Genomic DNA, 17500 nt, shown 5'->3' with positions numbered 1-17500 from the left:
TTATTAAGATTAACCTATGGATGACCTGAAACTTTTTTTTTTTTTTTTTTTTTTTTTTTTTTTTATTCAATCCTTTCTTGAGCTCATTTTAAGTTTGTCATTTTGTTTTATTTGTTTGATTTGCTTTTGCTGATGAAGAGAAATTTTAGCATAGGTATTAGAAGTATATGTTATAGTGTTTTTTCTTCAGTAAATGATGTTGAGAGTTATTGTGAAATTGTGAGATGTAGTTTTGCACTTTTCATACTTTTGTCAATTCAGATTTTGTTCATGTTTTATTGGACATATGAAGAAGAAGAAGAAGAAAGTGAAAATATTGAAAAAGAAAAAAAAATAATCCAGTATGATGTAATTTTCAACTTTGAATAAGATATGGCTTTTGATAACATTAAATCATATTTATTACAAATAAGAATTCAAAAAATACTTGATATTAGCCATATCAGCTATTGCTAAGAAATTGGATAATTTCATTTTGCAGTTTATAAGAAGTACATTACAAATTATGATTATATTTGAGATAATTTTTTTCTTTTTTAATTCCCACTATAAGATCCATGCATTAAAAAAAAAAAAAAATTACATACACATATATGATACAAGAAAAAACTCTCCATGCAATGAATTTCTTTTCCTTTCAATTTTTATTCATTTACAATTTTGATTTTTTTCCTCCCCCCCTCCCCCCCGTTCCCTTGCCGCTGCTGCTGCCGCTGAACACAGGTCCCCCATCGGTACACTCTCCCCACCTGGTGCACAGTGGAGGAAAAGTTACCATAGCTGCGTCAGGTGGTCTACAGCCTGTAGTTAGAACTCCTTCTGTAGAGTCACTGTCTAGTCACGAACAGCACACACGCACCGTTGTCTCGCCACACAATCGAGAAGGTGAATGATGGGCGACTTTATGTGTGTGTCTGTGTTGGTGTGTGTGTGTATTTTTTTTTTTCTTTTTTTTTTCTTTTTTTTTTTAGTGGGATGGGTTGATAGTAGGTGGTGTGTGTGTGTGTGTGTGTGTGTGTGTGTGTGTATGTGTGTGTGTGTGTGTGTGTGTGTGTGTGTGTGTGTGTGTGTGTGTGTGTGTGTGTGTGTGTGTGTGTGTGTGTGTGTGTGTGTGTGTGTGTGTGTGTGTGTGTGTGTGTGTGTGTGTGTGTGTGTGTGTGTGTGTGTGTGTGTGTGTGTGTGTGTGCGTGTGTGTATGTGTGTGTGTGTACACGTACGCGCATGTGTTTGTGTGAGAAAGAGATTTGTTACGTATTTGATGCTGTCACAGAATGTAGTGAAGTCTGGGTCGTGTGAAAATAACAGTTGAAGTAGATAACCTTAGCGAAGCCCTTTTTTCTGAAATATATCATTGATAATACATGGAAAAACAGACAATATGATAATATACATATAATGTATGTCACAAGGCAGAGAAAAAAGAGAGAGAAAACCCCACGACAACGAACATAAACCAACTGACTCTTTCCTCCCGAACAGTCTTGTGCCCGTCCACAGTGCTGCCCCCAATGTCCCTAAGCAGCACTGTGATGGCAGCGACCCCCAGCTATTATCACGAGGCAGCTCCAGCATCGCCCACCAAATACCATGAAAACGGACATGACACTTTCTCAGACTTTGTGACGCTCGTGTGCCAGGAGGCTCAGAATACGCAACATACGCAGGTGGGTTTTTTTTTGTTTTTGTTTTTTTTACCGTTTTATCCCAAGTGAGGAATGGGGTTTTAATTTTTTGTTCCATGTAATGAGTGGATATATTTATCTTTTATGGCTCAGAAGTTTAAATGTGTGACAATATAAACTGTAGTTAGGTTACCACAGCTGTATGTATGTATATATATAAACACTTCCATCTTTTTTCATAACTTGACTGAAGCCCTGTAATTCTTAAATTAAACTCCTCCTTCAAATGATCTTCCATTCTGGGAAAATAACTATTTTGCACATCATGTCACACGTCTCTAACAATGCCCACCCGTCCAGCAGCAAGCCTCTCCTCCCGGCGTGTCCCGCAGCCCGACCAAAATCCAGGGAGGCTACTACACAGCAGGTACAATGCTCCCCCCTCCACCTCCACCGCCCATGGCACGGCCCGTTGCCATCATTCGCTCCACAGGTACAGTTGTGTGCACTAAGGTGATGTAGGAATAGAGTGAAATATTCATGAGTAGGTTTTTTTTTTGTTTTTTTTTAATGAGTTGTGTTATTTTGGAAGATTATGTAGATGGCGATGATTTTGATTAGACAAAATCTTTTAGAGAGCGAGGATTTCTAAATCTAGAATCTGATTAGAAGATAGCACTATAAACAGTGACATGACAGAAATCGGAAACGCAGATCCATCGCGCCAATCTGATTCCCTCCCTCTTCCCACAGCTGACCTGGCCCACAGTGGTAGCGTTTCTCCGGGGCCCGTCTCCCCCCCACACTCAGCTGCTGGAAGTAGTGGGGGAGGTAATGGAGGGTCTATCCTTCCAGATGTCTCGCCTCCCGACCGACGCGACGAAGGACTCAGCTCTCCGCCTCCCGCCACCTCCGCTCCGCCAGTCTCACAGGTACAGTATGACGTGCAACTAAGAGCTCGCTCGTGTTACGTTTTTTTTTTTTTTTCTTTTACTCTTTCAAGGTCAGATATTTTTTGGTCTTATGTTGTATGTGGTTGCTTCATTGTATTTATTTCCCCCCCCTGAAATGTGTATCTTATCTCGGATGGATTTTTATTTTGACTTATGGTTCATGTCTGTAAGAGGCGATACATGCTCTTGTATTAGCAAACTTATATTGTCCTATGGAGAAGAGGGAAAAGGGAATTCGTGCTACAGAGGCTCACAAACTATTATAAAGCTATACATTTGCTACATAAAGTCATAAAGCAAAGCTTTTACCTTTTGTAGAGAAGTCAGGGTAAATGTGGCTGACAGAAAGTGATCAAAGAAGGAATTGATTTGAATATGGACAGACAGGTTGCCCACATTCTTATGAGATTTTGCTGTTTGATGCATAATCAATTTTACAAATGCAAGACATTTTATAAGATATTTAATATTGAATGGCAATTTAACAGATTGTAATACATAGCATTCCTGACAGTTACTAATACTATCCTGCAGAAATATAATACTTATTTCAGCAGTAATGTTAACAGTAACTATAATGCAGTATTGCCTTTATCATTGGTGGCTGGGTTAATTGTATATATATATGCCAGATTGTTAATTTTAACGATTCCAGATCATACTTCATATTCCAAATGGGGGAAGAAGAGTAAATATAATCAAATTGAATTTTTGCTAATACATGTTCTATTGTTGTCAGAGTAAATCACTAGAAATGCACGGAGAAAAAATTTAATACATGACCCAGCTACATACATGCTTGTGTGTCTGTGATATCCAGACATGACCTGTAAGAGGGATTTTCAGTATGTTAGGAATAACACAAATGTCATTGCCAGTAATGAAGATATAATCATATGCAACCCTTCTATTCAGTTTCTCAAAAAATGTTTTGGATCATATATGAACTATTTTTTGGATTTTTTTTTTTTTTCGTTTGTTTCAATATCTGCATTGACCTTAGATAGACACTGCAGTGTGCCCTGAGCATGCCCCATCCTGGACCGTTCATTTGTTATCGGTTTAATAAAAATCTCTCCAAAGATAGATAATGAAATCCAGAGCTTATAGCATCCCACAAATTTAGAAGATGAGTAATTGGCCTTTGCCCCCTTAAAGAAATACCATAGAGTAAAATTATGAATTGGACTTACCGTGCACATACAAATAACCAATGGACGGTCCCCATAGATGTTTGTGTGTGACGCTAGCTTTGGAGGTGTGCGTATGTACCGGCAGGATGGTCCTCTGCGCTTAGCCATCACGAGCCGACATGATACCCCCCCCTCCCACACCCCCCACCACCACCACCATCAGCACGGCCAGGTGGGTTCCTCCTCCTCTTGGGGTCGTCTTGGGGTCTGGGGTCGGGCAAGGTGGTGCTGGGGTACTTTAATGGGGAAAGTGCATGCCGCTTGGGTAGGTGGCGGTTGGTTGGTGCACTGCCTTCGTAGTGGCGAGATCTGTGCTTGCTGTCTGGGTCTTTTTGTTTGTATCTCTCTTTCTCACACTTTCACTTATTTCCCTTTCTCTGTCTATGTCTGTCTCTTTCTCTTTCTCTGTCTCTGTCTCTGTCTCTGTCTCTGTCTCTGTCTCTCCCTCTCTCCCTCTCTTTTTCCCTCCCCCCCTCTCTCTCTCTACCTCTCTCCCCCTCTCTCTCCCTCACACCTTCCATCCCTTCTTCGCTGTCTCCTCTATCTTTTAACTCAATTATAGTATTTATTGATACATTTCTAGTAATAATTTTTTTCACTAGTAGTAAGACCCTTTTTTTGTCTTGATCAAAAGATGTAGACATTTCAAAGTTGAGGGTAGAACATAGGCAAGGTTTAAAAAATATATATATATATAATTAAGAAATATATTAAAAAAAAAAAAAGTCAAGGTAAGTTCGTAAATTCAGAAATGAGTCATGAACGAGGTGAGAAAGGGGAGAGGAAGAGGGGAGAAAGGGGAGAGGAAGAGGGGAGAGGAAGAGGGAGTGAGGGCAGCTTCGGGAATCATGTATCTTGCATATTGGAAGTTCTGAAAAGTGTCAAGTATATTTCACTGTTACTGGATTGAAAAGTAGGAGTAAGGGCGGGAAGGTGTGTGTGTGTGTGTGTGTGTGTGTGTGTGTGTGTGTGTGTGTGTGTGTGTGTGTGTGTTTGTTTTCATATGTATGCATGGGTGTGTTTTTTTGTGTGTGTTCATGTGCTTGTTTGTGTGTTTGTGTCTTCATATTATAGTGTGTTTATCTAATTATAAAACTTAAAAGATGCATTGACCTATAGTTATTATTTACCAGTAGGTAATTACTCTTATTTTTTACGTATATTATATTTTTCATGTAAAAGGCTATGAAGATATTATTTAGAATAAGTGATTTTATTTGCTATTTTGTAGATGTTTAAGTTTGCAGTAATAATTTAGATGTTTTTAAGGATAGATTGAACCTTCATATAGGCACTGTTAATTATTTTGAAATGTGTATTAAGAGAACATTTTTGGAAATCAGATGAACACACTCTCGGTGTCATTTTACATTTTGTTCATTATACTTTTATGTTTAAGACAAGTCATATAAAACAAGAAAAAATTAAGCTCTCATACTTAAAATCATATCCCACAGTATTAATAATCTGCTTATTTACTTCTGTTAACTAAATCAGTTATTAATAAATGTAATGAATTTTTTTTGATAATAATCATAATAATAATATTAGTAAAAGTAATTATAATGATATAAATTAATAAAATAATAATATAAGTAATGGTAATGATAATATTTATGATAATGATAAAAGTCGTCGTAGCAAAAATTATAGCAACGCACACAACTCCCGCGCCCAATCCCCTTCTCAACCGATGCTCGTCTCTCGTCCGGCAGCTCTTCACGTACTCCAGCATGAGTCCAGTCAGCGCCATGTCGGGTGTCATATCCCCCACAAGCATGAGCCTTTTCACGTCCCCTGGAACCACCCCGCGCACGACCCCTCGTTCCACCCCTCCTGTGCCGCGCTGGAACACCCCCTTCATCAACCTGGACGAGAATATGGACTACACGACCATGTCTACGCTGATGCCCACGCTGCCTGCTGACGCCACCTCCGCGCAGCTCATTGAGGATGGTTGGTGGCGGGATTTTTGTTTGGGAGGGTTGGAATTTTTTTTTTCTAATGTTTATTTATGTTTATTTGTTTTGTTTGGTTGGATTTTTATATTTTTTAATTTACTTATTTATTTATTATATTTTTTTTCTTTTTTTCTTTTTTTACTGACTATGTTATGAGTAAAGTATTGATAGTAAGATTTAGGCTTCTGATGAGGCTAGAACATTGTGAATACAATAATGATTAAAAGGAAAAAAATATATGCGCACTGTTTTACAGGGTATATAAAGATAATCCAATTTCATACAAGATGTATAAAGATAATTAGATTTTTGTCCTCAAATATAGGAATTTTATTTCCAGATTCAGTCAAGAAGATATTATTGTGCTTGTTCCTTGACAGTAGGCATGGACTCAAAGAAATGATTTTACACTGTGATTGATCACATATCCAAACTTCCTCATGCCAAGCCACGCACTTTTAATAATCCTAATCAAACTTGTTTTACGGATCTCGACATTTTCAGACCGGTACTTCACGACCGTGGTGCACAGCAGTGAGGCCTCCGTTGCTGCAGCAGCGGCAGCGGCGGCAGGGCCCCCCCCATCAGGGAGCTCAGGGCCTCCTCCCCCTCCTCCTCCTGCCATAGACACAAGCCCAGGGGCACACCCAGGGGCCCCCCACACGCCCACCAAGTCTCAGTCCACATAACCATCCACAACGCTTAGCAGGAAGGAAAGAGGGATGGAAGGAGAGAAGGAAGGCGACCATTCGGCCTCAGGAAAAGGATGGGGGTCACTCAAAGAGGCTATTGCGAAACAGTGATAATGCAAATTGCAAGAGAGAAAGAAAAACAGGAAGAAAGGAATTAAGAAAGAGAGAGAAGATGAGAGAATCTTTATCGCCTGCAACAACCTACAGTACTGCTGAATGTCTGTTCTTTGTAGGAAGGACTCTTAATCTATGTAATACATGTGCCAAATATGGGCCAAAATGTTTTTATATATATATATATATACAAAGAAAGAACGTAGGCCAACATTGAGCAATACCTTTACCTTATCGTGATGCCAAGTTATGTTAAGTAGATATGAATCTGTATCAGGCGTAGGCCTCCTCAGCCTAGATCTGTATGGCCAGCTCATGCATGATTTTAGGTTCTTCTGCCAGCCTAGTGTAAGAGGAATGCTGGATGTGGATGCCAGACAAGTATTTACTGAATCACAGTGCCAGCGAACAAACATGCAATAAGTAATGTAAGTGCTTTATAGCTTTCAGCAAAGCAAGTAGAGTTCATGGTTGTGCATTTTCAGTATCAGAGAGGAGTTGTTTTTATTTGTGTTCATATGTAAATGTCCACGTAACAAAGAGGATTTTAGACTGGATGGTGATATTGCGAGATCATTTAAATCCAACCAGGTTCTGATGTGTTCAGTGCGAGTTCATGTGTGGGCAAGGATGCAGTATTGTCCTCACATGCATGCAAGTTGTTCAAAAAGACTCTTAGGAGTGGAGAAGTGATATGTGCTGTCGTCCATGTGTATCTTGGGGTGTGGAGGACTCTTCATAGTGGAGTTATGCGTCCGATTTGACTCAGGCTTGACAGAGGAGAGTATGCTAGTGTAGGATGAGTGTTCAAGCCAGAAGTCTTCAACTAGCAACATGTTAGAATTGGCTTAGCAGATAACCTGATGTGTATATCGTGCCAGCATTTTTGGCATGAGGTAGACATGAGGTGTCTCCTTTCCTACTGATTGTAGGTGGTGAATTTATCTGGCTTTGTGATATGCATCCACCACGAACCCTCATATTTATCGAGTGTATATTCTTTTCTCTTCTTTGTTCCAAAATTTGTTAAATGATCTCATGGGATGTCGAGGATAAGTCACTGCAGTGCATATGGCATGCAAGTCTTCATGTGCTGGCGGTGGCTTGGAGGTGAAAAAAGATACTTAACAGTATATTGCCAGAGACTGACCATTCAGTATCCTTGACATCTTGCCTTTTAGGTATAGCTCCGTTAGCAGTACTGGACTATAAATGTGCTATTAGGGTTAACAGTTTGATTACTGGTGCCATATATGTATTGGTTAAGTGGGTCAAGAATGCCAAGAGGGGGAAAGATTCACCATCTGTTCGCAGCCAAGAGCACTGGTTCCACATCTTAAGTCATCCTGGCTGTGAGTTAGGGATAGCTCAAATTCATGTGCCAAAACCATTGTCCAAAATGCTAGGGATTTACCACAAATTTTTCCAGAAAGAGAGCCAAGTTCCAGTGACGAACATTATCTCACTCATAGTCAAAAAGTATCAAATATGGACTGAAAAGAGTATATGTGTTCATTTGTATGGGTGTGTTTGTATGTGTTAACATTCATGCGTGCTTGTGTCTCTATGTCTGCCTACAGATCCATGTGTGCATGCATGTCAGTATATGCATGAATGCACATGCAATGTAAGCAGATATGTATGCTGAGAAGGTTGTACATTAAGTTAAACAAGAGAACTGTGTTAGCAGAAAAGCAGTGGGTTGATGTACATTATGCAAACACTGGGTGCCGCCACAGTTGTATAGCTCTGCGTGTTCTAGTACTGTGCCTAGAGTGATGCCTGCTAGTATTTAGATGTACGCATGCTGTGATACATCAGGTAATCGTAGAATTGTAGAACCATGACTTCCTGCGCATAGGTAGGCCATTTTTACAAAGCCACAGTTAGTAGATAGTGTCTTTGGCTGTTTCTGATGAGTGCAGCCAGGCTTATTGTATCTCGTAAATGTCAGCTTCTCTGTGTAAGAGTCCTTTGTACTTTCCGTAAACACTCTAAAGGAAGTACGAAAAGACTGTGGCAGCTAGCACTGACATTTGAAGCTAACTTTAAGCCGGCCAAAGTACCTCAAAACTACAGCCTTTGTAGCTCTTTAAGCATAAACAGAGGAGCATCTTGCAAGAGGAGAGTTGCTTTTGTGGCTTTTACAGGAGAAAGAAATTGCCCTAGGTCTCTATTCAGTGCAGAAAATTTTATTATCTAAGTACTCTACTATATGTAGTCCAAGATGTCAGCTTTAATTGGAATATTATTATTTTTTTCTTGTTTTTGTTTTATAAAAGTACAAAGACCATATATTGGTTTTTAAATGCGTTACTGTAAGATGCCACAAGAGTCATCTCTCACCTGCTGGGCAACCACAGCTAACAAAAGTGTCATACGTTGCGGAACATTAAGTCGTTCGGATCTCGGAATTTAAAAGAAATAAGAGATGTCGTCAAATCCTAAACATCCATGGACAAGTCGCAACACTGTTCCACAAAGGTTTGATGTCCAGAAATAAAACCCAAACCTTGAACTTGGGCAGTGGAAGTACCTGCAACCTGCACGACGACAACCTTACAAGACCGAGACAGAATATGATCAATTGCCCAGTGTTTCATATATTGCATAACAATGTTGAACATCCTCTTTATAAGGATTTGATTCAGGTTTGGTGGTATGGTGCATTAATATTATAACACCTGCTAGAGTACTTTTGTATACTAATATATTTAGGAGATATGAATTACTGATGTAAGGTTTAACTATTATATCCATCCCATGTTTTAAGACCAACTAACTAATAAGGGATTTGAGAGTAATAGTTGTAACTTGTGTTCACTGTCAGTTGTTTCAAGACGCTTTTTTTTTTTTTATTGAGTTCAAATTATCATTGTTTATTTAATATATAATGCTGGATTCATACACAGATGGATTGCTCGCTCTTAGTGTCATGATTTGTTCACATTGGCCATCCTAGACTGTTCACATGATTTGTTCACATTGGCCATCCTAGACTGTTCACATGAATGGTATTTTAGTTAAGATTGCTGCATTAAATGTAGATAGAAACAAATACATAAATTAAGCACATGGATAATTCATGTTAATTTTCGTCAAAAAATTATTTGAGTGCTAAGCCCACATCCTCTGTGATTTTTACCAGCGTAATTGCTTCATATTTTTTAAAGCTGTTTCATTATCTCCTAAAGATAAATGTGAAAATGATATAAACTTTTTTTATTTGTTATTATATTTTTTTCATTGTTTTCTGTCCCTTTAAGTGATCAGTAATAACTAGCAAATGTAAAGATAATGCAAGCTAGATATTATATTTATAAGTTATATATTTTATATCTTTCTTTGTTGATCTTCTTGTGTTTTTTTCTCTCTCTTTTTATTTCCTTTTTTCATATATACTTCTTTTGTATAATCCTCAGTATCTCATCTACTCATTTAAAATTAAGATATTTTTTTTTTCTTAATGCAATAAATTTTTATAGATATAACTATACTCTGGTGGTTGTGGTGTCCCTGCCAAAGCTTGACATCATAGTTGATAGTAGTACATAATATTACATTGCAGTAAGTTGTGTTTTACATTATGTAATGCAAGTTACACTCAATATTTCAAAAGTGTACGGAAATGCATCATTCTCCTGTGGTAAGCAGAATATATGCATGCAAATAATGGATGGCAGATGCCCAGCACAAACTCACTTTGCATAAAGTTTATTGTGACGTAATAAATACTCAGTATATAAAGTTTAAATGCATGAGAAGTTCTGAAATTTATATTTATTTGTTGAAAGATGCTCCACGAATCTCATTCTCCTGTGCAAAAGCAAGGTGACGTTTAGCGGTAATTTTCTATGCAACTAGACAACGAAGCTCTTTAAAAAGGTTTGTTTCCCAGTGCCTACTGGCTCTATTTTGATATTTATGGCACAAAAAGAATCATAAGAATTATCTTGGTTGAGTATGGGATGATCCTAAAAATTTTGCTTTGGTGAGAAGAAGAAATAATTTTGCTATAATCCAGATAGAGTGACTGTGCGTTGGCCAATGTATATTATATATATGGCAACAGGTACAAAGGTGTAAATTTATAGCCAAAATATCTACTACTTAGCCATTGAAAGTGATTATTATAATACAAACAACAAACATAGTTGGATAGCAATAACAAGATAGTGATAAAGTGTTCTATTGTTAATGTTGAAGACAATAAGAGGAAATTAGATTGTGTCTCTCGTGGTTTGTTAGGGAGAAAATAGTTATAGGTTACAAACACAGCTCAACAGCACTGTATATATGGCTTCAGAATGGGATGCTATTCGCCTCCTTTGAAAGAAATGTTTTTTATAGTATTTATAGACCCATTTATAATGTAGACATCCAAATGTTTTGCGTACTAATTTTTACCTACTACAGTACGTACCTAGCTATGCAACATAAAGGTTCTAGCTAATGTAGCAAAGCTGATAATAATTTCTTGTTTGGCTCCAGATGGCTGACAGATGTCAATGTGTTTTTTGTTTTTTTGAAGCGTGAACAATTTAACCAGATCACCTAACCATGTGACTTTTCCCAGTCCTAGTTACGTGCATACAAGTTGCATGTGAAAAGTGGGTTGTCACAGAATAATTTATGAAAATTTTCATATTGATTACTTTAAAATATATTTTATCTTTTATACTTACTGGTTTCTTTCACTGTCAGCCGTTATGAGGTGCTATAAAGGAAGTGATTCAGTATTGCTGCCCGTCCGCCAAATCTGCCACGTGATTGCTTATTTTGAGGTTTCTGAGGGTTGTGGCAGGCCAGTTCACCCCCCCTGCAGGGTGAGGACCGTCTTAATGGCCTGCAGCACAAACACTGAACTGCCCTCGCCACAAGCCAAACCATCAAGCTGAATTTGAATCACGTAGCAAATGTTCGTCTTCCTTGCAATATGAAGGAACCATACGGTTAGCCTGAAGCAACATTTTGTTCTTGTTATCGCTTGTGAACTTCTTCCTGAGTTCGTTGCTGATGGTATGTGGCCATGTTAATGATTGTATATAGAAAGAGTTATGATGTACAGGTTTATTTTCTTTAGTTAAGTCAAGATGTACCATGTATTTACTCTGTTATCCTTGTTTGTGTGGGTTTGTTGTTCCCTCTACTGTTGATTTTTAAGGTAACAATATAGATTAGATTGCCATGGAAGAGGTAACAGTGTTGTCCCAGTATATCCAGGAAGTACAGATACTTGTAAAACATTTATTTGTCGTAAACCACATGCAGATAATTGTCATCTGCCACGAACACAGATGTCTTGAGGGAGAGAGCATGGAATGGGACTTCACTTGACGCCTCACATGGTTGTCTATGCTACATATGAAGTCTTTGAGTCTTGTTTGTATCCACCATTCATATCTTTTTAAAACTTCTCTTAATTCAAGAGTTTCTCAGTCTTTTGTTGTGTAGGTAACTCATTGCTTAATATTGACAAGTTTGTATTATGACAAACTGCATTATAGTGATAAGTTTACAGTGAAAAGTGAATTGTTAAAGCATTGTTCCTTTTTTTTTTCTTCCTAATAGAAATAACATGTTGGTTTTAGTTAAGTATTTGCTAAATAAGTATGTTCTGTAAGAGTGAACTATGTTATAAGTAAGTTATGGTGTTAAAAAAAATTAAAAGATGAGTTTGTAAAAAAGTGTCCTACATGTATAATACTTATACCCAATTTGAGTTAGTGGCACACGAACTTGAGACACTCTGCCCTCTACCTTTGCTAAACTCTATGAATACTCACACAACACTATTATTAAGGTCTGAATTCCCCAGAGTGATATCCCATGATGTTAAAAGAAAATTCTCAAATTGTTTGTAAATTACCTGCAAATGTCCATTGCGTTGAAAGTTTAAATTTCGTATTGTGTAATAGATGTTAGAAGATGATCAATCCTTGGTTAAATAAGGATGTTTTATGCTCCTCATTGATCTTTAGTTTCTGGGCTTATGCATCCAATTTGTTAATTTGTGTCTTCCTGTCTTGATGCCAAATGATGTGTAAAACATGTAAAGAGCATAATAAATTGTTGGGGAATCAAATAAAGAGGCTTTTTGAGCTTAGATTGGCTTTGATTGGATAGGTGATCAGTGCATTGGCAACGATTGTTATTGGTTAATGTGTTCCAAAGATAGCATGATATTATAGAGAAAATACATTTTATACTGTACTTAAATATGCATGTTGAATGCAAATTCAATCATCTGACAGCTAGGAACTATAGATGACAGCTGTTTTTTTTATTTCATTTTTATTTCTCACTCTTGTTATTAGATATATTTATATAGCTCTCTTTTCTTTTCATGTATCTAAACATGTCACCAATGATTTAAAAAAAAAAAAAATGTATGAATTAAAACATAATAAAGTTGAAAGAAACATTGGGTTATCCATCATGAATTTTGCTTAGCAACTCAGAAAATCCATTTTTAAGTAAAAATTAAGGTACCTGTTTTAAATTTGAAGGAAGGAAAAAAATGACTTCTTTTTTCATCCAGTATGATCAAGTGCCGAAAGCTACCCATTTGTTAGTTTCATTTCAGGTGGTGATATATGTGTTAGGTGAAAAGTGCATCTCATATATTCATATTGTTCTAAGGTCAACCTTATATTAATCATTTAATCTATTATTTATTAGCCATTTCTTACCTCCTCTTTTCTCTATGATAATGTGATATCTGTAATATTTTAGTTGCATGATTCACTGCATCTTGTCTTCTGGTTTTGTCATAGAAAGTGATAGTTGATTGTGTTGACGTGTTAACAGAAGTGTAATCGTAGTTTCGTATTTATTTCATGGTTTCTCTTTTTTTCATTTTCACTGAGTACATAGACTTCACTGGCAAAAGAAATACAAAAAAAAGGAAAAAAGAAAATACTCAGGTTGGCCATAATATTCTGTGCAAGGAATCATAGCCATCGTCAGCTGCCATTTTTCAGAGCAATATTGTTTAACATGTGAAATTTGTTGTAGAAAGAAATATTTTTTAAAGTCTGTGAGATTTAATTGCCTATTTATTTTAGAATATTGTTGGCTGATTAGTAATAAATAAATAAAATTAAGACTGGACTTGGACATTTGTTCAGATGTTATGAAATGTCGCTGATCGATGTCATTAGATCTTAGGGGGAAATAATGCTATTAACATTGATCCAAATTGTTATTCCACACAAGTTGCAACAGTTTGCCCCACAGCTAGGCAGACTGCTTTATGCCAGCATTTTATGCAATATGTAATAGGAAGTGCCTCAAAACATAGATGTGATTGCAGATTATTCTGAACATTGCAGAACATCCCCATGTATAGATACTCTCTTGAATGTTTAATGAGATTAATATGTACAGTTGTATAAGAGTATCTACATTTGTCTCGTGTCACTCATGGAGTTTAAAAGTAACATGGTAAAATATTTTTGTGAAATTAAACACAAAGTGTGGAGGAATCAGAGCATTTCTCAGAGTTCGGGTCAGGAGCTTTCTGGCCTGACGTGTTGTGTGTCAAGTGCAGGGTAGTCATTGCTGGAGGGCTACTCGCCAGACAAAGGTATAAAAATTGGCCCAAGTGCTACTGCATCTGAGGGGAAGCAATGCTAGCAAGTCAAATATGTGAAATGACATACAGTAATGTAGAGGGTATGATAGGAGAGCCAGATTTGTCCAACCTGGTCTAAAGAAAGCTTTAAAAAGGTAGATTCTGTAAAATGAGTAATGAAATATAGCTAACAAATTATTTGGTGTTTTATTCCCAAGGATATTACGTACCAGTTATATTACATATAAATTACAAATTATGAACTATTAGATTTTATGGAGAGAGAATATGATACAAGTCATTTTTTCCTGCATTCTTAAGCAGGAAAAATCCAAAAAAATATTTTTCACTTATTGGAATCCAACATGAATCATGAGATAAAAACTGAACTGTAAGCCTGTTTATAAACAAGATTATGAATCTCTTGCAAGTCTCATCTTATATCTGTTTATAAACAAGATTATGAATCTCTTGCAAGTCTCATCTTATATCTGTTTATAAACAAGATTATGAATCTCTTGCAAGTCTCATCTTATATCTGTTTATAAACAAGATTATGAATCTCTTGCAAGTCTCATCTTATATCTGTTTATAAACAAGATTATGAATCTCTTGCAAGTCTCATCTTATATCTGTTTATAAACAAGATTATGAATCTCTTGCAAGTCTCATCTTATATCTGTTTATAAACAAGATTATGAATCTCTTGCAAGTCTCATCTTATATCTGTTTATAAACAAGATTATGAATCTCTTGCAAGTCTCATCTTATATCTGTTTATAAACAAGATTATGAATCTCTTGCAAGTCTCATCTTATATCTGTTTATAAACAAGATTATGAATCTCTTGCAAGTCTCATCTTATATCTGTTTATAAACAAGATTATGAATCTCTTGCAAGTCTCATCTTATATCTGTTTATAAACAAGATTATGAATCTCTTGCAAGTCTCATCTTATATCTGTTTATAAACAAGATTATGAACCTCTTGCAAGTCTCATCTTATATCTGTTTATAAACAAGATTATGAATCTCTTGCAAGTCTCATCTTATATCTGTTTATAAACAAGATTATGAATCTCTTGCAAGTCTCATCTTATATCTGTTTATAAACAAGAATATGAATCTCTTGCAAGTCTCATCTTATATCTGTTTATAAACAAGATTATGAATCTCTTGCAAGTCTCATCTTATATAAGATTTAAAGTGTTTATGAATGTACACATACAAGCACACACACACATATAAATAAAAGGTTAAAACCGTTTCAGCCAGCAAAATTATAGTGACTGTCAATTCTTATTTGAACTTCACTCCATTAAATTCCTCAACACTTATAAATGCACTAAAATGGAACATACACTACATAAATTATGAGTTTACATTCACTCTACTGTATATGTTATTTACAATCCCTATTTTGTTTTTAGCTATATACAGGAAATTTTGTCTGTGTCAAGACTTGTACGATTAAGAAAATCAATGCCAGATTTCTCCATGTAGGGAATGCGTTTGTTTATAGTGGGAATGTCTGGCTAGAAATTTTGAAGATTTTAGATACCAAGGTAGTTTGCAATGCCATAGGTGTTTTTTTTGAGAGAGGAGATGTATTCATAACCAAGTATGGAAGTGAGAATTATAAAAACAAAATTCCATTTATCTATTCACATGTATTTTTTAATGCCTTGAAACCTTTTCTGAGACTGGTTTCAACTCTTTCTAGCAGTTCAAAGACACAAGCTAGAAAGTTGTAATTCATATGGCCTTGACAAATGTATGTGGGGAGAGAAGTTTATTAAGGCTCATATTCTCTGTGGAAGACAGTGAATGAAGAAGTCTGAATGCTTAACTGTTATTTCCTCCATTTTCATATGTCATGCAATTGTTTGATAAATGTCTCAGTGTAGGTATGTTATGACACCTCTATAATTTTTTATCTTGGTGTTAAGATATAGAACTCCCCCCCCCCCCCCCCCCCCCCCCCCCGAGGTCTATAACTTTCATCATGTGAGGTCTGAAAGGTGTCAGGAATAACACTGAAACATAAAACTAAATTTAATTGATATTATATTGCTAAGCATTTCAGTTATTGTAATTCAGAGTGCATTAAACTGTTTCTTACAGTAACCATTTCGAATCGCTTCCCATAATATTTGGGGTCAGTCACATTAAATATGTATGCACATTTTTGCACAGTTGGATTTTAATGCAATTTTGCTTCTAGGTAACTGTGGGTCAAGCTTAATTGTCATTTTAACAGTTACAAAAATTCCCAAATTAGATATTTATACTACTGTTCTCCTTATCAGGAAGGATACTGCATTCTTGTTTTAAAGGTATATTGTAGTTTATTTCTAAAATGAGAAGAAATGATATACAGTATTTGAATCTTCCTTTTCCATAAAATGGATGTGTTTGGCTATTTAAATATCTTATTTATAGACAGTTCAGTTATTTTTTTGTGTGTGTTTCAAACAGTAACACTTTCCTTCATTTTTTTTTTTTTTTTAAGTGTATATGACATGACATAACAGCAATGTGAAATGACATTTTTTTCTCACATAGATGATTATTCCACAACAAAATCATTTCAATTGAACGTAACATCCTAATGTGGAAAAAACACTAATCACCAACTTTCCTTACACATACAATAAAAAGGGGAAGAAATAAAACATAGACATTTATCCCACTTAAGCCTTTTATTTCCTCTTGTGAAAATATTTATACTCTGGGCCACAATGGCATATTTGAGGGTCTGAGTACCAAGCTTACAAATGAGTTAACTATTTAGGCTTGAAGAGGAGCTTTAACACAAGTTTCTCTGCAACAATAAAGCCATAGCAATTTACAAATGAATAGAAAGTCAAATTGGCACTTAATCAGCATCTATTTCATCATGGGGTTTGGCAAGGTATTCAAAATCATCATACACATCACCAAGTAAGATTGGTTTTGAAGAATCCTCGCTCTTATAACATCTGTAGGTTGATCACTGTTAGAATTTGCCCAAAAAATAATAATCATAATAATAATAAAGAAGAAAAAAAACAAAAATCAAAGTAACAGTAAGTGAAGAATCACACGTACAGACTGAAAGATGAAAGATTGCTGAGAACTTCTCAAGCAATTTACGAAGAATCTGATGGCAAAAAAATTGCAACTTTCATTCTTACAACTAAATACAAGCATGGAAACTCAATCTATGAACTTCTGTATACTTTGGGGGAAGAGGAGGGAAATAATATATACTTTTTTTTGCATTTTTTGCTTTATGTATCCTAGCCTTCAGTAGCAGAGCAAATCAAGCACATATTATTTTTTTTATAAGTTTTTAAGTACCTATAATAATTTAGAATGTTAGCTAAATAATATTTATTATAATTTCA

General features: G+C 36.0%; 2 protein-coding genes across 6 annotated transcripts in view; one reads left to right on the top strand and one right to left on the bottom strand.

Moving 5' to 3' along the window:
- The window catches only part of LOC125034338 (formin-like protein 5), a 17355-nt gene extending 3046 nt beyond the window's left edge, over window positions 1-14309 (top strand). For 2 of the 4 annotated variants that reach the window (XM_047626151.1, XM_047626149.1), the window contains exons 3-9: window positions 724-885; window positions 1480-1664; window positions 1986-2115; window positions 2376-2554; window positions 3806-3940; window positions 5484-5724; window positions 6234-14309. In XM_047626151.1, the coding sequence (XP_047482107.1) occupies window positions 724-885; window positions 1480-1664; window positions 1986-2115; window positions 2376-2554; window positions 3806-3940; window positions 5484-5724; window positions 6234-6418 (1217 nt within the window). In that variant the 3' untranslated portion in view covers window positions 6419-14309. The remainder of the gene's footprint in view (window positions 1-723; window positions 886-1479; window positions 1665-1985; window positions 2116-2375; window positions 2555-3805; window positions 3941-5483; window positions 5725-6233) is intronic. The other 2 variants (XM_047626150.1, XM_047626152.1) reach the window with 2 other exon arrangements.
- A 2485-nt stretch (window positions 14310-16794) lies between these two features.
- LOC125034176 (filamin-A-like) overlaps window positions 16795-17500 on the bottom strand; it is a gene marked incomplete at its 5' end in the record, with an annotated part of 125693 nt that continues 124987 nt past the window's right edge. For both annotated transcript variants that reach the window (XM_047625857.1, XM_047625859.1), the window contains 1 exon segment: window positions 16795-17500. This exon segment is cut by the window's right edge and continues 838 nt beyond it.

This window comes from Penaeus chinensis, chromosome 17, assembly GCF_019202785.1.
Source record: "Penaeus chinensis breed Huanghai No. 1 chromosome 17, ASM1920278v2, whole genome shotgun sequence".
Classification (NCBI taxonomy): Eukaryota; Metazoa; Arthropoda; class Malacostraca; order Decapoda; family Penaeidae; genus Penaeus; species Penaeus chinensis.
The sequence above is the reverse complement of the archived record's forward strand: the minus strand, read 5'-3'. Positions and strand labels throughout refer to the sequence as shown.